Below are 21,103 nucleotides of genomic sequence, written 5' to 3'. Positions count from 1 at the left end.
TCTTTTTCTTAAAAAACAGACAGAACAAAACAAAAAATAAGTCAGTGAGGCCTCTGTATCGTCGCATCTAAAATTGTTTCAAAAAGTACATTAAATATTGCAATAACATCAATATCGCAGTAATTAACAGCCATGTCACGATCTTTTCCAATTTCGGGCAGCCCCATTCTCTAACTATTTTCAGAGTATTCTTCGCATCACTGGGGGTATTCTGTGTGAAACGTGTGAGAAGCGCTGCTGTATGGATGAACCCATGAAAGAATGAACACATGAATATTAATAGTTTCCTCGTACTTCCAGGCGTGACAATCTGGGAGATGATGTCTTACGGAGTGGAGCCGTACACAAACATGCGTCCGCAGGAAGTACCAGACCTCCTGGAGAAAGGAGAGAGACTTTCCCAGCCTCAAATCTGCACCATAGACGTCTACATGGTTATGGTCAAATGTGAGAGTCGTTTTAACTTTAATCTTATTCATCTGAGTAAAACAAGCATCCGTATTTACCTTTTTGGCCTGTTATTCCAGGTTGGATGATTGATGAGAATATCAGACCCACATTCAAAGAACTGGCGAGCGAGTTCACCAGGATGGCCAGAGATCCTCCTCGATACCTGGTCATCAAAGTAAGACGTAGATCATTCGCGTAGAGAATTAAAATAACTGTGCTGGGGCAATCTTGTGTTTATATTTTAATGTACAAATTGTAAGGTAATGAAATGAAAGCCTAATCTAAAGCTCCCATCGAGAGATAGGTTAAAAGTAATTGAAAGACGACGTTGTTCTCTAATATACTGTATGTCGGTGATTCATTTCAAGTGTAATTGACAGGTTTCATGTTTTTTCTAATCGTCTGTTTGGTGGGATAGTACCAGTTGTAACATTTTATGGATTTTTGTATCAGTGAAGAAAAGTTGAAAGTTGCAGGAAGGGGGTGCTGACTTCTAAAAATCATCAATGCACTAAATTCCAATCCAATTACACATTTTTGGACCGTCCAGAAGTAGAAAGGTGTTACCATAGTTTGTATTTGTCATTGATTGTGAAAAAGAGGCGAGCTTTGATCAAACCAGAGTGGGCTCAAACCAGGGCAAAACCAGGACCAAGTGTGAAAGCAGGCTTAAATATCCCTCTTGTCCACGTTTTAGCAGACTTAATTTGGTGTTATGGAGCAGTGTGGAGTGCAGCGACAATTTCTGATTTGTCTGATGGCTTGTGTTTTTTAAATTTTTCGTTTTAAATATAAAAAGAACACAAAGAAACGAAACATGGCCAGAAAGAGAAAAGTAGACAAAAATCCAAGCCAGCAGACCATTTAGTCCTTCGTCTGTCAAATTTGTCCATTGTCAAATCAAGTCCATATGTGATTTTTTTCCATTTTGCAAATGTCCAATATAATGTGGTGATTGTAGGTGCAGTTTGTTATTTTTTTTGTGTCGTCTGTTGTTTTCAGGAGGACTGTCGCCAGCCCGATTCGACCCTGGACGAGCAGGCACAGCGCAGTGTGGACCTGGATGAACTGGAGGAGCTGGATTGTGCTCTGGACTCTGAGGAGGATCTGGATAGACTCTCTGTGCCCCAGTACCTGCCCCCGTCCAGGAGTCTGTCTCACCTCTTGCGCATGGACAGCCACAGGGTGAGCGCTTTTAACTACCATTATTCAAAAAACAAAACATACTAGGTACGCGCTTTTCAGAAAGATGAGGAATGAAGCAGTAGTTTTTAAGTCTCATCTTACTTTTATTCTCTGGCTTTTAACACCATGTGAGTTGTGTGGTCCGGTTTGTTTTTTGTTGTTTTATTTTTTTATTTTAGTACTTTGTATCTTTTACATTTTTATTCTGTTTGTTGTTTTCCATTCATTATTTATTTACAGTTTTAAGCTTTTATTACTTACTTCTTTTATATGTTTTTTGTACAGCACCTTGTTTCAGTTTATAAAATGTGCTGTATAAATAAAGTGGAATGGATTAGCAATTAACGATTTACAGCTAAATATTATATATTTTGAATGGGAAAAGGTCCTCTAAATTTAACATAAACAGGAAGCTGAAACCCATGAATATAAAGTTGTTCTGTGCTGTAAACACACTTCTAATAATCATATTTTTCCGGTTTTCTTTGTACAGGTGCTTATTCCAGCAGCTGGTGAGACTGGATATCTCCCTATGACACCTGGAGTGGAGACCAATGGACAGGTATGCTTGAACTGAGATGGATGGATTCTTTTGTTGTCAAGTCCTGGTTTGCTGCTCGGGTGTTCATATTGGATTGTAGCATACATAACCTCTGCATAACGTTGTTGTGTTGTCGTTCAGTCTCTGTTCCAGTCCCGCTCGCGCCTGGACTCCACTCGGACCGTTTCAGAGAGCTCGGAGGGCTGCGGTGCTGCGGTGGAGCTGCAGAGTGAGGAGGTGTCAGGAGGGGGCAGTCTAACGCAGAGGAGGCACAGGGAGGACAGTGCCTACATGTCTCAGAGGGACAGTTTGTCAGGGGGACCGCCCGAGACCCCCTCACCTGAGCTGGAGGAGGAGGATCACAACGGATATGTGCTGCCCCGGGACAGTCCAGAGAAAGGTGACTAAAAGCACTTTCAAACTGTAGGACTCTTTTTAACTTGAGAACATGAGAGACAGGCGCTTCATTATCTCATTGATTCAAGTTAATTGTTATTTTTATTTAGTCAGGATTTTTTGGCCCATAGACTTTATTTGACAGGACAGTATAGTGTGAAATGGGAATGAGACTGGGGAATGACATGCAGCAAATTGTTGAGATGGGTAATTATATTCAGTGTTTTTAGCTGCAGAATGCTGCAGAATACCTGGTATATATAGTACAATATACCATTTAAATTGCATAATATTCCATTACATTGGCCAAATCAGAGTTCTGTATTCTGAAGTGTAACAATAATTTAACTATAAATTATTTTATTGTTTTAAAAATGGAACTGAGTATTCAAACATCTTTATGTTTGTGTTCAGTGTTTGTGCATTTCATTATTCACCAATTCAGTAATTTATAAAAGTAATTTATAAAAATAAATAATTACGAGAAATTACGTTGAAAAAAAGTATTGTATATTCACTGAAAAGTGAACTCATTTGTCATTTCTAAGTTGTAATTGCTGCTTGTAATCAATAAATTATCACGTATCAATGTAAACACTGCACTGAAACGAGGTGGTTCTACATAAGGTTGCACTTTTATTCACTCCTTTTCAAACTATTTTCTTGTAGATACCCTGTGTACAACTACATTATTTTATCAATAAGTCACAAGCCTGAATTGTATGATCAACTACCATATTGTGCTACTTTGATTTTAGGAAAGTAGCACTATACTTAATATCTCCAAATAAAAAAGTGAAAGAGGAACTGTTTTGGAATAGTTACTCGTTACTAAGATATTAAATACTTTTTCCGCCCTTGCAATTCAATGTAAGTTTCTTTTACACCTCAATAACACATTTTGACATATATTTACATTGAATTCAAGTACTATTTTATTCTTTGTACACCCTAAAAGAGATTCTGTATGTTTGTGTATGGTAACAACATTGACTGTAACTATCCCTCTTTTTTCCAGACACTTTGCTGTCTCCACCACGCGGCCTCTCCCTCAAGTCCATCAGAAACTACCCTTCTGCCCCTCTGCTCGACGACCCCGACAACGCAGAATATGAATACATGAATAGACAGCGATCACCCGCTTCGACACGCAACAGCAGCCAACGCAGTAAGACCAGCGGTAACAAAAAACGCACCTCTTCCTTGTCTTCATACGCTACAACCAGCTCTGGAGACATCACGCCCACACCAGAACTTCAAGGCTTTTTCAACGGGCCAGATTTGGACCAGTTCGGAGCAAGCGAAGTCCAGTACGAGTATATGGACATAAGAGGCAATGGAGATGCCACGCCTGCCCCCGACCCGCCTCCACCATCGCCGAAAATCGATTTAGACGAAGAGGATTACGACGAAGATTACCACTACACAAACCGGCAGCCTAAGCTACACCAAGCACTGCAGGATCGAAACCAGCTCAGGATACAGGGAACGGAGGAGGAACAGTACGAAGACATGGATTCCTACGCCGTCATGAGGCGCGGCGAGGCAGTTGTCTATCAGAATTTAGGGAGAGAGGAAGGAAATTCAGAGGGGCACAGGAGTGGATTTGATGCCTACGTGAAAGTGAGAGCAGGAGTGGGCATTGGAGACGCATCTTCGGTTGATCGATCGTTTGATAATCCAGATTACTGGCACAGTAGAACGTACATGAAGAGCAACGCAGTTCCCACATGAAGAAAAGGGAAGGGGTCCACTTGGTTGGTTTGACATCCTTGTTTGTTAAGGTTAGCGCTTTTCAAACTACACATGCCAAGATACATTTGCACAAGCGTTGAAGTTTTAACCAGTTGAATTTTTTTTAATTTTTTTTATTAAGTTAAACTTCTGACACGTTAACTTACCCAAACCGGTTTCCTAAGCCTAACCGTGACCATCTTCTCATCCCTTAATGTAACTGTCCTTGAACCTTAAGCGCTATTCACATGTCCAATCATAGCCGACCGATCCTTCTGAGCATACCATCTAGCACCAACCCTAAGCTTAAAGGCGCAATGGACGATTTTTCGGCGATTTGACAACGCAGGTGGAAGTGCGCATGCGCACTCCCCCGTGCGGACTGATACAACACACACGTGCGTTTGTTTATTAGCGCAACGGAGCGCATCGCACGTCTCGTCTCCCATAGATTTCAGTCTACTTCTGAGTCAGCTCGAACTGTCTTTCTCCGTCTTCATTTTGCCCCGTACACTGAGGGAACTATATTATGATAGATCAATGCGCTTGGACACGCGGAAATATGGGACGAGCCACACGCGGCTGCAGGTGAGCGGTAGGTGCGTTTTATGATTGATACGTGGCAGGACTAATCGGCAGTCCACGCCACGAGGAAATGAGACTCAGATTTATGCCAAAAAAATCGTCCATTCAACCTTTAACACTTGTTCTAATATATACAGAGGATTTCAGTCTGGAAGGTATTTCTAATGGATGAACATTTTTATTCAACTATTGCACTGGCCTCTGATGGTTTCTGAGCCCCGCTTGAGCTTCACGTTCTGCCTGTCTGAATGTGTAAGTGTAAGATAAGATAAGATAAGATAAGATAATCCTTTATTGTCCCACATGGGGAAATTTCATTGGTGCAACGCAGGTAGATACAGAGATAGATACAGAAGAACAGATCACTTATAGGAAGTCTGAAAAACACTTAGTAGAAGATCTCCTATAAATAAATAAAAACTCCCATAGACAAATAAATAAATAAATACCATTGCATGTGATCCCGACAGTAATTGCACATGAATTTCACATGAATTCCAACAGCAATTGCACATATGACAGAATTGCACATCAGTATTAGGTTAGGTCAGTATTGCGACGGGATAACGTGACAATCTCCGGGTAAGACGACAGTTCTCCGCAGTTTCATGAGTTCCTCCTTTGTGGAAACGCGGTACGGCGCCGGCCGGGGGGCGGGGCCGGAGCCGGGGGGCGGGGCCGGAGCCGGGGGGCTCAGAGCCAAGACACATCGCAACGACACGACGAAAACACTCAATCCAGCCGAATAAAGTCAAAACAAGTTAATTTAAAGCGATTCTAGTGCGTGTCCCGATCGTTCGTGAAGTTCCTCTTTCATATAAACGTGTATATAAACGTGTACCGACGACACGCCGTACTTTAGCGCGGCCGGAGGGCGCGGGGGGAGGAGGGGGCTGGTGGGCTCGCTCGGAGCTAGCTCACGTCACAACAACACAACGAACGCAACGAAAAACGCTCAAATCCAGCCGAAAAAAGTCAAAAACAGTTGAATTAAAAAACTATTCCAGCGCGTGTCCCTATCGTACAGTAAAATAGAAAAAAATATACTAACTATATTTACAAAATATAGGAGATAAAGCACAATAAGTGTGAGAAAGAAGAGAGAGCGTTTACACCGGGCTGCCAGCTGTACCAGCGCCGAGTAACCATGTCCACAGAATGACTCCTCTGCCCCACGATTAGTTTAGGAGTGAAGGATGAATACAGTGTAATGAACTTTGAGTACCTAAAATAAATGCCTTATTATTAAAAACATTATCACCAAGGAAAGGAAGCAAGGATGCAAACTAACTTCTGCAACACCTGTGCCCTGTATTTCTCCTGCTGTATTAATGAAGGACTTTTGATGGAAATGCAATCCACACCAAGCCGATAATGTAGCCTCACATTTTTATTAAACAATGTATATAGATTTATTTTTCTTCATGAACTGACAGTATATTTTATATTATTAAGGTGGACAATGGGCATTTCCAAAACTGGTGGTAACACTAATAAGAGATGTACATTATTACAAGCTATTTTTGTGTGTTGTTTACAAAAACAAATGAACAACAATGTCTTTGAAGAACAAATGGATTTTTAAAAACTTGTTTGTACCTTTTATTTTGTATATAAAGCTGAAGTTCAGTAATCTTTATGTTTTGTATTCAATAAAGTATTTTGAATATGAACTTTGACTCATCTGTGTCAACCCTATCTGTGTAGGATAATAGCTTTATTATGATTAACATAGGCTAATCAAGTTATATTGTACACCTACAGCTCTTTAAATAAAATAAAACTAAGCATTTAAGCGTATGAATGTTAAGGCTCTTTAAATAAAATAAAATAAACCTAAACCTTCTACAAAGTGCGTGGGTTCTGGGTACATGATGTGGGTTTACAACAAATAAATATTCCATTCCACTTTGGACTGTGTCTCTTAGCACAGCCTTGTACTGTTCTGTGCCCAGTAAACCCAAGTAACCATGTTTACTTGGGTTTACTGGGTAATTAATTAATTGACCAATCAAAAGCTTATTGCTATTGTACATTGAGACTTTTAAAATATTGTAATAAACCAAATAAAGGTTGAAATATGCAGACTGAAGTCTTCTACAGAACAGAATATTTACAAATAAAGTTTATTATTGATCAAACATTGTTTAAATAATGTTTTGACATTTTGATTTAATAATGTCCCTGTCTTTGTTACAAAATATCTTTGAGTGTGTGTTTTAGAGTTGATTTTTGTGAAGTTGATAAATTGTTGTGGACGTACTACCTAGCATTCATTCATTTTCTACCGCTTGTTCCCGTTTGGGGTCTGTACTGGAGCTTATCCCAGTGACTTTGGGCCTTAGGTGCACCCTGGCCAGCTCGTCACAGGGTTAACACAGGAAACTAGATATTATTTAAATTTTTGAGAGTTACCATTTTTTTGTATTAAATTTATTTGTTTATAGGCCTAAATGCTGCCAAACCAGACTATTTGAGCTTGCATTTTAGAGTCTGAACATTCTAATTACAAATTACGATAGTCAAAATACGATTACAACTGTTATTTATAGTCGAACAGTCACGATTTCAAATATACAAGTTGGTAAGTTTTGGCGGGTACATTTGTTTGACGTTCGACCACGTCAACTGCTGTGGGCGGGGCTTGCAGCGCTTGGAGGACGGACGCACGCATGCGCACGTTGCACTCACGTTGGCGTAGTGGCGCGGGGTTAGCACATTAGCATTAGCACCAGGCAAGAAGGAGGCAAAAGACACGCTGCTGAAACTTCACTGCCAACATGTCTGACGATGAGCCTGAGCAGACCATTGCCGAGGATCTGGTGGTCACGAAATACAAGATGGCCGGAGAGATAGCCAACCGTGAGTAGTGTTGATTTAACGTTGTGGCGGAGGAGTTAAGCGGCGGGACTCGGCCTCGGTTGCTCCCGAACCTCTGCACCATGTGGCTCTAATGTGACACAGAGCGGCTACTGCTAGTTCACTTAACAGGTGCTGTACGTGTCCTCCCTGTGAGGTGAAAACTGTGGCGTCTTCAGATAAAAATGCGACAAAAGCCTGTCTCCAAATTAAAACTGACATTGATAACCTGCATAGTAATATTACAAATGCAGGGTGCTCTTCAGAGTCGGTCATCAACATGCTCAACAACTGAAAAAGTTGGGACCAAGATACAAGTTTATACTGAGACTATGGTGGCACTAGCACAAGCAACATTTTGAGTAAAATGGTCATTTATTGCCTCAAACAATAACTTATTGAAGATTACATTATGCTACTGCTATCAATGGGTTTCAGAGGGGGAAATGAGGACTGTGAGGACATGGCAATTAACAGTTTAAAAACAAATGTTATATCTTTTGAATATGGAAAATCCTCAAAATGTTACGTGGAGCAGGAAACTGAAACCCATGAATATATTTATGACAACACAAGAAGCTAAAAGTGTTTTCATTCCTTCAAATGTATTGTTCAGCTTGTTAGACTTGTAGGAGGCTTACATTAGACTACAAGAGGCCACCATAGTCTGCTGTTAGTGGGAAATACTGTAATAGTAGGTTCAGTTTTGTTCTCCATCTGATGAAGGATTGTCTCCTGCTCCCGTCTTCTACATCCTCCTGTCACACTGACTAACTCCATGTCAATGTCTACTTTTAGCAGTATCCAACCTCGTAATTCTTCCACACATATTTGCATGGTTTTCTCTCTTCTAGTTCAGATAATCAGATTAATTCCACTGACAGTTTCTTCCAAAAACGTGTGACATGAGCTGTCCCTCTGGTCTACATGACTCAATCAAGCTTGAACATCTACATCCATAACCTCGCATAACATTATTGCTTGACTCGGTAGGTCAATGAGGTTTTGTTAATATACAGTATGTGAGCTAGAGGTGGGAGACTTGTACTGAAAAATAGATCAGAATCAAAGGGTTTATTGTCAATGAACAGACATAGGGACTTTTCTTGATGATCATATCAATATCACAAGAAGTATATTTGTCTATAAACAAAACCTGTTAAAAATTACCTCACACAGACAAAAAAAATGTTATGTAATCTCCCAAACAAGTGTAAAGTAATATTTCTGCCCTTTTTGTGGTTCATTTTATGGTCCATTGTGCGACACTCTAACCTCAGCCAAGACATTTGAGCATTCATAATGCATTGCTAAAATATTGTCTGAATGTTGTTATCAAGTTCATTTTTGTCAATATAAATTGCCTAGTGACGCCCACCCCTAGACTAAGTTTGCAGTACAGCAAAGACATTGTCTTCACACCTGGTAGGCACTCCTGCACGCTGAAACTAATGCAGTTAAATGCCAATGACGGCATCGTACCTCTTGTTGTATACCCGTTTATTTACATGCTGTCTACCTTTTGTCCTGCAGGAGCGCTGAACCTTGTTGTGGATGCAGCCAAGCCTCTGGTGTCCGTGCTCAGTCTCTGTGAGAAAGGAGATGCCTACATCATGCAGGAGACTGGGAAGGTCTTCAAGAGGGAGAAGGAGATGAAGAAAGGTGAGCTTGAATTGTGGGTTTGATGAGGTTTGTGTTTTTTGTTTTTTCCCTAATGAAGATCGGGACACATTTTTTATTTCCAGCTAACCTAATAAGATGATATAAGTATTTAGACTCTAGAATGTGATAAATGAAATGTTGAATTGTGGCCTTGGCATCATATCGTATAATGCTGAGAGGGAGGGGCACAAATACTATGAACAAAGAGGTGTATGAGCAGGAGGTTTAAATAATGTAGGGCTTGGATGAGGCGTCTTGCTCCCCAACTTAAGATAACAAAACTTATCTTCATGAGTTCGAATACTACAATGTGATAAATGTATTTCCCAGTTGTGACCCAGCAGCTTATCGGGTTCATCCACGACTCATTTTGATTGCCTTTTTATATTGTTTTGGCCATTACATCTCTAATAACGGTCCATGTTGATGTTCAATTCCGAGTCAAATAAAATGTATCAATCCGTATCGAGTCTGTACTTTCTTTTAGCAGAAATGTAGCGCCGTGAGCTCATTTGAGGGTTATAATGCCATTTTCAAAGTGCTGCATGAATCTGTATAATCAATGTCTAAATCATACATGTTTAAGTGCTGAGATATTACCAGAGGTAACATTATTAAATAACCCTTAGATTTAATAGTAAATGTTATTGAATTGCATAGCTGCTTTTTAATTTCACTGTAATATTTGTTTAATTTTTGCAGGTACTGCCTTTCCCACCAGTGTTTCAGTCAACCACTGTGTCTGCCACTTCTCTCCTCTGAAGAGTGATCCCGACTGCATCCTGAAGGACGGCGACCTGGTCAAAGTGTAAGAGAAGCTAAACCTCTCCTTTTAGATTGCACCAAAAACGTTTTGTTTTATTTGAATTATTCTCACAGCCAATCCATACAATGTCACATCAAAATTGCACACCCTAAAACAACTGAGACAAAGTATCGCAATCAGGTTTTGAGTGTTGACGTCTGATTAAGTGTCCTAGGAGTTTTATTGTAACTTCCCTTTGCACTCTGGTGGTCTGGTTAATTTAGTAAAAGCCTGAACTGTTGCTCCCCTGAATTCACAATGAGCCCCTCTGACCAAATGAAAGTTTTCTTTGGGGCTTGTTCCATCTTAGTCCTGCCTGATATTTACATTCTGTTGGTTCTTAATATTTTTTTTCACTTGATATGATTTATTTTGTTTAATGCAGAGATCTGGGGGTTCATGTTGACGGCTTCATTGCAAATGTTGCTCACAGCTTTATTGTTGGAGCCAGTAAGGTAAATAGTTTCGCAGCTTCATTTCTGTTGATCTTTCTTTATAGAAAAGTCTTAACCTCTCTCTGTCGCTCTGAAGGAGAATCCAGTCACCGGCCGTAAAGCTGACGTCATCACAGCAGCTCATCTGTGTGCAGAGGCCGCTCTCCGCCTCGTCAGACCAGGAAACCAGGTACAGTCACACATTCAGCCCTAAAACACCAACATAACGATGTCTGTTCTACTTTCTACCTCCTTCACTGCACGCACCCAGCATACATAACAAAATGTGTCTGTTGCATTGTAAATTACAGAAAAATAAAGTGATTCAAGTGCCCATTATCCACCTTTTTTTTTTTTTTTACATGTGTAAGTTTAGATAAGTTTGCTGTTCTTTTTCGTAGAACACACAGGTGACAGAGGCCTGGGGTAAGATCGCCAAGTCGTTCAAATGCACTCCCATCGAAGGTAAACCCAGGAGTAGAACTGAATGATTAAGTTTGTAGGTGTTAATTTAAAAATAATAATGTACATTTTGCAGGTATGCTTTCTCATCAGCTTAAGCAGCACATTATAGATGGAGAGAAGACCATCATCCAGAATCCAACAGACCAGCAAAGGTGCAGATTGTGCCATTCTTGAATTATTATTTTTTTGTTAACGTAATATTTACCAATACGTTATATTTCCAGGAAGGATCACGATAAGGCCGAATTTGAAGTTCACGAAGTCTATGCTGTCGACGTGTTGATAAGCACTGGAGAGGGAAAGGTTGGAAACCATATAAATGTTGTAATTCTGGTGTTAAAGGTGCACTACGGAACTTTAGTGGTGGAGGTGACCCCTCTCTAAGAAATATTGCTTTTTTGCAATACAGGGGAGGACCCTTTACCAGAAAAGTAGTGACTTGCACCTTTTTTTTTAGATGAGGGAAACCTAAACACTTATTTCCCCCCTTCCGTCAGGCCAGAGATGCAGGTTTGAGAACCACAATCTACAAGAGGGACCCCAGTAAACAGTACGGCCTGAAAATCAAAACCTCCCGGACTTTATTCAGCGAAGTGGAGCGACGCTTTGACACTATGCCCTTCACTCTGAGGTACTGGACATCGGGTTAAACGCACACACACATTAACGGTGCACATGGCAGGTTCTCATCTTCTAATTGTTACTTTGTTTGGCAGTATAGTCCCTGCATTAAATATTTATTGTTTTAAATCAGTCATGTGGCTAGGTTCAAATTGTTATTTGTCAAATCATAACTATTGTGTAATTTATTTTATATTGTATTTATTTAATGTCTTTAGTCAACCACAGCCCTAGATAAAACAGACTTTTCCATGCTATTGTTTTGAGAATGTTTATGGTTGCGTGTGTTCCTCCTACAGGGCGTTTGAGGATGAAGGAAAAGCCCGTCTTGGAGTGGTGGAGTGTGCTAAACATGAGTTGCTTCAGCCCTTCACTGTGCTCCACGAGAAAGAAGGTTCGTTCATGGGATTGTGTTTAATTTAAGCATTTGTAAATTTATGCTGTTTGTCAACAAATCAACATTCAGGCTGAAGACTGTATGAAGACGTATGCTAACTAACCCGACCTGTGACTTTGACAGGGGAGTTTGTGGCCCAGTTTAAGTACACGGTGCTGCTGATGGCAAACGGCTCTCACAAAATCACCTGCGGCCCCTTCGAACCAGAGCTCTACAAATCTGAGCTTGAAGTCCAGGATGCGGATCTAAAGGTACGTTGGTTCAGCTGGACCACTTAATTACAATCAGACAGATCAAATTGACAAACATTTTGTCCGTAATTAGGCGAACGTGGGTGGGGGGAAAAGTGGGACCAAAAGTAGTTTTGAAATTTACTGAGAAATGCTGAACATTTTAAATGAGAGGATGGAAATGTAAGTGTTGTAAGTCTGAAATCACTTTTTACAATGTATTTGAAGAATATATTCATTTCAATGTACATAATTTATACAGACCACACGGTTTAGCACAATCTCAGCTGACAGTATAAATTCAATGGTTATAAATATTTATAAATATTTGATTATAAAAGGACTAGCAAAAATAGAAATAATGAAATGCATTTAATTTAAATGGAGACTACCAACAATAAAATATAGCGGTTTTCAGAATATTAAAGGTTGAATGGACGATTTTTTTGGCCCAAATTTTAGTCTTATTTCCTCGTGGCGTGGACTGCCGATTAGTCCTGCCACGTATCAATCATAAAACGCACCTACCGCTCACCTGCAGCCGCGTGTGGCTCGTCCCCCGAGAGCAGCACGGTTCCGCGTGTCTAAGCGCATTGATCTATCATAATATAGTGTCCCTTGTACGGGACAAAATGAAGACGGAGATAGACTGTTCGAGTTGACTCATAAAAGACGGAAATCGACGAGAGACGCGATGCGATCCGTCGCGCCAATAAACAAACGCACGTGTGTGTTGTATCAGTCCGCACGAGGGACTGATACAACTTCCGCCTGCGTTCTCAAATTGCCAAAAAAAATCATCCATTGCGCGTTTAAGTAATTTAGCATTTGACAGAATTTTAAAAAATATGTATGTGGTCAAATACAAAGAATTGAAAGATATGGTCACATTAGTCATTATTTTCTAATACTTGACAATAAAATTTAAAAAATGCATCCAATCGTAAAGGGAAGGTTTAAAAACGACAACACAAGAGTTTGACAAAAAAGGATGAGTCCATTCAAAACAAAATGTTTCCTTTTCCTGTCTTACAGGCTCTTCTACAAAGTTCTGCAAGCCGCAAAACGCAGAAGAAAAAGAAAAAGAAGGTAAACTTGAACTGTCGTGTGCCAAAGATATTTGAATATGTTTTGGACTAAGTTAATACTTTTATTTTACACTTTCAGGCCTCAAAGACTGCAGCCAATGCAACCGTACAGCCATCTGACGAAACGGAAGCGGCTGAATAAACTGCCTTTTGGAAACCTGCCAGACCCGAGAACAATATTATATTATAATATTGATGATACAATTCCCTTCACTTTCTACAAGACACAAGTTTCAATAATTAAAAGGTTGAATTTATACAAAACTGGAATTTGTTGTTGAACTTGACCAAGATGTTTTCTATATTTCTGAATCATTCCCCTGGCAATATGAGCAGTTCTTTTTTTAAAGCAGAGACTAAAGGGATTGAACATGATTAACCTTAATCTGGTGCTATTATACGTCACTATAGTTGACATGGAGGCATAGTCTCAGCTGCCAGACCATGACTAAAGTCCAAAAGAGAATGAATTGTCAACTTTATACACCATATATACTTCAGAAATAGCTGTTAGTCCCACCCACTTTTAGTAACTTCTTCCTTACAATTTGCAAGAACAATTCTGATCTTTTAAATGTATGAGTTATCTGTTTTAATGTTGCATGGTGAACCTACATTTTGATTTTGGTATGGATTTAACAAAATCCTAGACTGCCACAAAAGGTTACCATACTTAATACGCCCTTTTTCACTCATAACATTCTTCATATTTTATCTCATATTTACCAAATTTATCTCTGTAAAAGTTGCAAGTTACCTCAGCACTATGTAATATATGTATTGGTACAATTATGGCCAAGTTAAAGGTTCATATGAAGGCTACTAAAGACTGAATATGAGGTTGATGGCATTGCAAGTGGGATATGTAGGATATCATTTTTAAGATTGAAGCATTAATTGAATCTGAAAAACTAATGTAATAAAATGTTTTTCTTATGAATGGCTTTTTATATAGATAATGGTATGGAATTGTAATTTAAGTACAATTCATAATGTAAGGGTAAATAGCATATAATTTTACTTTACCTCAATACTTCTATTCATGGATTTCAGAATGTTGGCAAATTAGGACCGTTGACACTGCGAGAAACCGATTTAAACAAATATCTTTTGAATGGGAAAAAAACTACTCAAACAGCTTAAACCCTTGAAAATAGTCTGTACAGTATTGCATAAAATGATACCAGTCTAGGTTAGTTACTATTAGCACTGTTTCTAAAGCAATAAAAAACGTATGGGCAAAAGTCCTCAATCACATTTAAACAAGAATACAGTTCTAACGTTAAAGTGTTAACGTTAGAACTGTATTTTACGAAATCAAATGAAAGTACTACATATACCGGCTGAGCAAGATAATATAGATCGAGACCGAGCCCCCGGAGACAAAATGGCGGTCCTTTGAAGCTAATGGAGCGTGCTCGTTCCAAAGGCAGTCCAGGGGTGGGCAAACTGTGGCCCGCAAAATGTTTTTTAAAATAATTTGAATCTTTTTTGCCCTTAGGTATTTGTCTCCACTTGTATCCTTAATAAATATGACGTGAAAGGAATTAAATAATAGATTCAAATAGCCTATATTTGAAAGAAAAGTGATATTTTATTTGATATTTAATTTTTGTGATTTTTTTTTTTTCACACCAATGATTGCGGGCCGGCCCTCCGCTACTTGCCTGGATTCGAATATGGCCCTCAGAGGAAAATAATTGCCCACCCCTGGTTTAGACTCTCACCAGTTTAAAGTCACAAGTAAAACAAAAGATAATAAAAGAGGCTCCTAAGTGTAAAGAGTTAGTGTAGTCATAATTATGTACAAACTAACATGTTCACGCCTGGCAAAAACCCACTTGCTCCCATAATGTGGATGATGGGAGGGTGTGATATGGGAAAGAGGGAAGGATTTCATCTGAAAGAGAGAATAGGAACAGAATGATGGTACAGAACCAATGTTCTGTTGATTCTGGTGCTATTTTTTCCTAAATGTGTGATTTTTATTATTATTATTTCTGCTTTTCTGTTAAAAAATAATATACTTTCCCTGTCACGTAAAATAAAACAGGGAATAAGAAAAACTAAACCTTGTCAAGTTACAGTTGTAAATGAAACATTTTAAAATATCTGCTTAAGATCTACATAAAATAATTGAATGGAAAACGGTAACATTATATCTTTGTTTGTTTGTTTTCATAAACGTACACTGATACAAACAGAAATACTGTAAATACATCACAATCTTCCAAATTTACTCACATTTTCATATATCATAACTCATGAAACACGACTTTAAGGTGTAATTAGACGTAACACTGGTTCAGGTATTACAGGAGGCACTGGCTGGACACACTGATTCTAAAGGTGCTGAGTGAATGTGGAGGCTTTTATTATTGTGACTATTGTAATCCACTCTTCTTCTTCTTCTTCTTCTTCTTCTTCTTCTTCTTCTTCTTTTGTTTGCTGCATGTCCTCCCCTTCTTGCATTGTCATTTTAACCTAAAACTGTTATGTCCAACACAGCCTTAGGGCCAAAACATCCTTAAAAAAAGAACAAAGAAACATTTATAGACACAGCGTTCGACACAGATGCCCTCGATCATGTAGCAACTCGGCTAGTCCGGTTACATTTGAGGGAGTCCAGAGCCAGTCCCCTGTTTTTTCTCTTGTTCATGGGATTCAGGCATGAGGACTCCTTCTTTTTTGCATGGCAACGGTCCTCTGTTGTTATAGCAACAGCACAATTCAAATACAAACATGTTTTTGAAAGGTCCTCACAAAATCTTCAAATCAGGAATGAATAATTTCCCTGAAACCCACTTGTTAAATATCAGACCATTCAGCATCAGCTGTTAGCAATATTAGGCGTTAGCAGCATTAGCCATTAAAAAATAGCCCTCAAAAACAGAATTTAAGAATAATTTTGGCTCGTACTTCAATTGACCGCCTTTAAAAATCTTGTTTAAAGTCTTTTCACACCTAGCAACCAGACTGTAAACAAGGCACAAAATTCATTGAAATCATACAATAGTTATGATTTGACAAATAATTACACTTGACAACATGTTTATTTTGTTAAAGGAGTGTTTAAACTGTCATTATAAGGTGTAAATTGCAAATTCTTCTTCTTAGAGGGATTCTGTTGTAGGACTCAGTTAAAAGCAACCTCAAGACATTAACGCACATTCTGTCAGTCAAATTCTGAAATGTTAACTCACCTCTTCTGGTCATGTCCACAACCCTCTGGAAATATTTTGTTGGGTTCGTTCAAAAATCTATCCCCAACTTTACATTTCAGTTTCAAGACATGCTCTTTGTTTTTAAACTGCAGAGTTTCTACTAACTACAGGTTAGGCTCCTGGGTATTTTGTTTTCATTTTGTTTTTGGACTCAGACCTCGTTTCACATGATTGTGTTTCGCTGCTCTACTTAATGTCTGTAAGTTTGTTCTTTATTGTTATTATCTATGTTAGAGATAGTTGTGTGATGTAGAATCTACCAGCTTTAGCTTACGCTGCTATATTTTTATTTCTGCAGGGCTTCTTCATCTCTGTCATTAAATATCTTACCTGACATTGAGGAGTGTGTTTCTTCTTGAAAAAGCCATGGTTATTGTGGAATGCTCTGTCTCTGGCTGTGCGTTTTCGACTGAAGATGTTTCCGCGGCCCTCGCCATTGCTCTCTTGACTAATCACAGATTTGTGCATCAGAAGCCGCCCGTTATGGCTGCGTTACTCCAGGCCCTGACTCCGCAGGGCCCGAGTCCACAAAAATTGGACAGATCAGGGGTGGTTGTGGCGTTATTAGGTCACGACCAGTATTGTCTTAGAGTTGTGGGGTCGGGGCGTCTGACCTTGCGCAATTGGCGGTTCCTCCGTGCCTTCACACGGGCAACCCCCTGCGCTGCACGAAAGCCAGGTGCACTGCTGCCCCCTTCACCCCAGACCATGGCACGGGAACCAGATTCTGTCCTTGCGGGCCCGGTGTCGCTTCAGCAAGCTGATGACGGGCCCCACGACATGGCTTCGGACACCCGCCTTCCGACGACCAGCGATGGGTCGGCTTCTGGCCGCGGGACCCAAGGCGACCCTGTTCCTGCATTCACTCCCAGCATTGCCGTCTTCGCTTTTGTTGTCCTAGGCCCCTCCGCTGAGCCGCACGAGGAACCTGCCCAAACGTTATGAACCTGTGACTGGCCGTTGGATAGAGGCCTGAGTTGGTCAACCAATCATGCTAAAGCCTCGTACAGACCGCTGCGGCCAAATTGCGCCCGACGCAGAATTTGAGCGCATGTACATTAGAAAGACAAACCCACCGGACGCGCATTCTCGACGCCCCGGACTCATGTCCGTAAAATACACTCAGCAGCAGACGTGCGTCCGAGTGGTCCTGTGCACATGTGCAGTGGACGAGTTGTGCTGTGTTGCTTTTCTCGTGGTGTAAATGAGTTTAATGGCGGACCATGGCTTTGGTTTATTAACTTTACAAAGTCTAAAAGCGGAGGCGATGGGCTCTGGGGCCCATCTGGGACCCGCATATACTTCAGAGCTGAGCAGAGTTTAGTCAATATCATCATTTGTTTTGGGTCTTTTTCCGGGTCGTGCATAGCACGTCATCTCTGATTGGCGAAAACGCACCAATTGCGCCGCAAAAATGAAGAAATCGCACCGCGGGAAACGCACTACGTGCTCGACGCGCGTTTACATAGACTTTGAATGTAAACTGGACGCTTCTGCCGCCGCGGTGTGGAGGCCCCTTTATATGTTTGCGGACTGGGGGGGATGCAGAGTTTACCACCGGCCACTAGAGGCCCCTACAGGTTAGGCTCAGGGAGTAGGGCGGCCATTACCTTGTTCAAATTCGTGCCCGATGTACGGGCGTCCAACTCCTGTACATTTCAAGGCAGACGCCTCGGACCTGCGTCCTGGACCCCGGACGCTCGTCCGAAAATTACACTCACCAGCAGACGCGCATCCGAGGCGTCTAGCGCACATGCGCAGTGGATGGGTTGTTCAGTGTTGCTTTTCTCTTGGTGTAATGGCGGACGAGGTTGAGGGAGTGGGTTTGGTGTATTAACTTTACAAAGTCCAAAAACGGAGGCGATGGGCTCCGGGGCTTGTCTGGGATCCGCAGATACTTCAGAGGTGAGCAGAGTTTATTCAATATCATTATTTGCTTTTTTATCGTTGTAGGGTTTGTTTTGGGTCTTCTTCAGGGGAGTGCATAGCACATTACCGGAGCGTAATCTGATTGGCTGCTGCACCGTGTTTGCCGCAGAAAAGTTGAGCTTTGTCCAACTTTTCTGCGTCCGACGCTCAAACGCCCCCGACGCGCCGCGTCTGATGCTCAAAACGCAGGATTCGCGCCGCAAAAACGCAGGATTTGCGCCGCAAAAACGCAGGAGTCGCGCCGCAAAAACGCAGGACGGCCAAGACGTATAATATTATGTAACTGATCAGTCTAACAATATGAAATGTTAACTTACCTTATGTGTCAGCCATTTTAGGTGCGCCGGCCAAAAGAGTCCCCTTCTTCTTCGTTTTGTTTTATGGCAAGTGGCACTCATCATTTAGGTGCATTTCCCCCATCTACTGTTTGCGTTTTACTTGATGCTATGTCTATATACAGCGCTCACCCCACCCAGTCCATCATAAAGAGTCATTATTCCGCTGTATGTGCAACCCCTTCCCTTAACATCTGGTGCAGTTCTTCCCCGGTGGCATCTTTAACGTTCCAAAAGGGAACTCCTTGCTGCTTCAAGAATTACATTTATTCGTTCCGACCTTCCCTGAAGTCCACATGCACAATTCATGACCATAACAATGAAGGCCAAAAAATATTTTTTCATCCACAGAGATGGAATCTTTGCACTTTTGTTTCTTCAATATTTTCCACACCTTCCTTAACTTTCTTTACAGCTTCAGCATATGTCAGCTTGTTTTCAGTCCTTACTTTACACGCTTTTCCCTCCAGTTTTCTCCTCGGCAGCTCATAGTTCCCACACAATGATTCCCGTTGCAGTGCAAATATTTTATAACACTTTCCTCTTCCGCACACTTCTCAAATTCACAATCATTCTCTCCACATCTTGCACATCTTCTCTTCTACACACTGCAGCCACATGTCCATATTCCTGACAGGAGTAACACCGGAGTGGTGCTCTTTCATGATCCAGGTACATTTTTGCAGGTAGTGACTCATAAAAAAAAGTCACACAAATAGACTCACTTTCCTCTCATTCCGTTCACAAATCGAGACAACCTTTTAACCTCCCATACATCAGCAACACTCAAAAACATATTTTCATTCAACACAGTACCGACCCCACTTATTACACCTTTCACTCTTGTTTTTCCATCCAGCTCAAAACACTTCACACTAGCAGTTCCATAGTTCTCGATCTTCAGGGCGATATCTCTCTGATTTTTATTTGTGCAGTCAATAATCACCATTCCACTCCTTGTAATCTTGACTGATTGCACCTCCCCCACCTCCTGACTAACAAATCTTCCCACTTCATGTTGATCATTGAAAACTCCATCCTTTCTCGTCACAGAAATCATTCCAACCGCATATTTTTTATCACTATTCACATTTTTACAAGTTTCTCTTAAGGAAACCCCGTCCTTTCTATTCCTCTCATATTTAAGTAACCCCGCTTTTAATTTTTCACAAACACTCAATTTCTTTCCTCCACGTGCTTTAGAAATTCGATCGTCACGCTCTCTCCTCGACCTCTCCATCTCACCGATCGACCTCCAACACAAAAGATCGCCTTTGTTCGTGACTTTCCACGTGCTCCCTTTTCTCTCAATTTTTCCATCATCTTTGCTTTTCTTTTTTTGTTTCTGATCTTTTTTGAATTTCGCTCTCGTCACAATCTGACTCCATCCGGCGACATCCGGGAGCCCAACCACGTCACATGTACGGAAGCACCTTAAGAAGGTTCCGGGGCAGAACATTGTGGGAAAATAGGAGGGGTGTTTTAGGGAGTTAACTGTTAAAAAATATATGGTAAGGATGAAATTGTGCACAGTAAATAAAGAACATATTTTTGTATTAAATTTAAATATGTACATTGACACTGTTTTTCTACAGTTAGCTTTTATCTTTGCTGTTTTAGAAAGATTAGTAACTTACCTGGTCCTCGGAGTAGGAGTGTCCATTTAACCCAGTGGCCTATAAAAGGTGCCTGGTTGCAGTTGCTCATGTGGTCGGTGCTGTGTGAACATGCTAACAGATGCTTTATTATTTTGTGTGTAAATCACTGTAAATAAAATGCATGTGGGTTTGCACTATCTGAACTCGTCTCAGCTCTGCTCTGTCCTCGTCATCGCCGCTAAGGTTGCTATCCGGGCGTAACAACCACCATAAATATAATAATAATAATAAACACAGAACATTCTCATAAGCAGAGGTGAGAATCTAAAATGTTTACTCAAGTAAGAGTGCCTTCAAAAGTAACTTTAAATGCCTTTACACTCGTGGGGAAGAAAAAGGCAGTGGGTCAAAAAAATCACTAGTAAAAAGTAAGAGTAAAAGGTATTTGGGAGAAAACTACTACTTAAGTCAAAGTAACGGTAAGAGTAATGTGATTTATGATTTGAAGTGAGGACAAACCCTTAAATAATGCACAAAGTCTGTTTTTATTTGTCAAAGGATGGAC

General features: G+C 40.5%; 2 protein-coding genes across 2 annotated transcripts in view; both read left to right on the top strand.

Annotated features, from left to right (window-relative positions):
- erbb3a (erb-b2 receptor tyrosine kinase 3a) overlaps positions 1-4,378 on the top strand; it is a 40,948-nt gene extending 36,570 nt beyond the window's left edge. Inside the window, exons 24-29 of the mRNA XM_072452731.1 lie at positions 301-447; positions 528-625; positions 1,453-1,635; positions 2,129-2,197; positions 2,318-2,576; positions 3,591-4,378. Of these exons, the coding sequence (XP_072308832.1) occupies positions 301-447; positions 528-625; positions 1,453-1,635; positions 2,129-2,197; positions 2,318-2,576; positions 3,591-4,306 (1,472 nt within the window). The 3' untranslated portion in view covers positions 4,307-4,378. The remainder of the gene's footprint in view (positions 1-300; positions 448-527; positions 626-1,452; positions 1,636-2,128; positions 2,198-2,317; positions 2,577-3,590) is intronic.
- Positions 4,379-7,565: 3,187 nt separating this feature from the next.
- LOC140366067 (proliferation-associated protein 2G4-like) lies at positions 7,566-13,716 on the top strand. The gene is made up of 13 exons (XM_072452730.1): positions 7,566-7,753; positions 9,284-9,412; positions 10,115-10,220; positions 10,603-10,672; positions 10,749-10,841; positions 11,053-11,116; positions 11,190-11,268; positions 11,341-11,419; positions 11,614-11,747; positions 12,037-12,131; positions 12,258-12,385; positions 13,400-13,453; positions 13,532-13,716. Exons 1-13 carry the CDS (start codon positions 7,672-7,674, stop codon positions 13,592-13,594), a joined length of 1,176 nt encoding a protein of 391 aa, XP_072308831.1. The 5' UTR covers positions 7,566-7,671; the 3' UTR covers positions 13,595-13,716.
- The last annotated feature ends 7,387 nt before the right edge of the window (positions 13,717-21,103 follow it).

Source organism: Eucyclogobius newberryi, unplaced genomic scaffold (assembly GCF_026437365.1).
Source record: "Eucyclogobius newberryi isolate DKJ021-1_F unplaced genomic scaffold, fEucNew1.0.hap1 SCAF_19, whole genome shotgun sequence".
Lineage (NCBI taxonomy): Eukaryota > Metazoa > Chordata > Actinopteri > Gobiiformes > Gobiidae > Eucyclogobius > Eucyclogobius newberryi.
This window is presented reverse-complemented; position numbering and strand designations above follow the sequence as displayed.

Coding starts and splice junctions, on each gene's coding strand:
- LOC140366067 (XM_072452730.1), top strand. CDS start 7,672: ATGTCTGACGATGAGCCTGAGCAGACCATTGCCGAGGATCTGGTGGTC. Junction 10,221..10,602: donor GACGGCGACCTGGTCAAAGT/GTAAGAGAAGCT, acceptor TGTTTAATGCAG/AGATCTGGGGGTTCATGTTG. Junction 11,269..11,340: donor AATCCAACAGACCAGCAAAG/GTGCAGATTGTG, acceptor TTATATTTCCAG/GAAGGATCACGATAAGGCCG.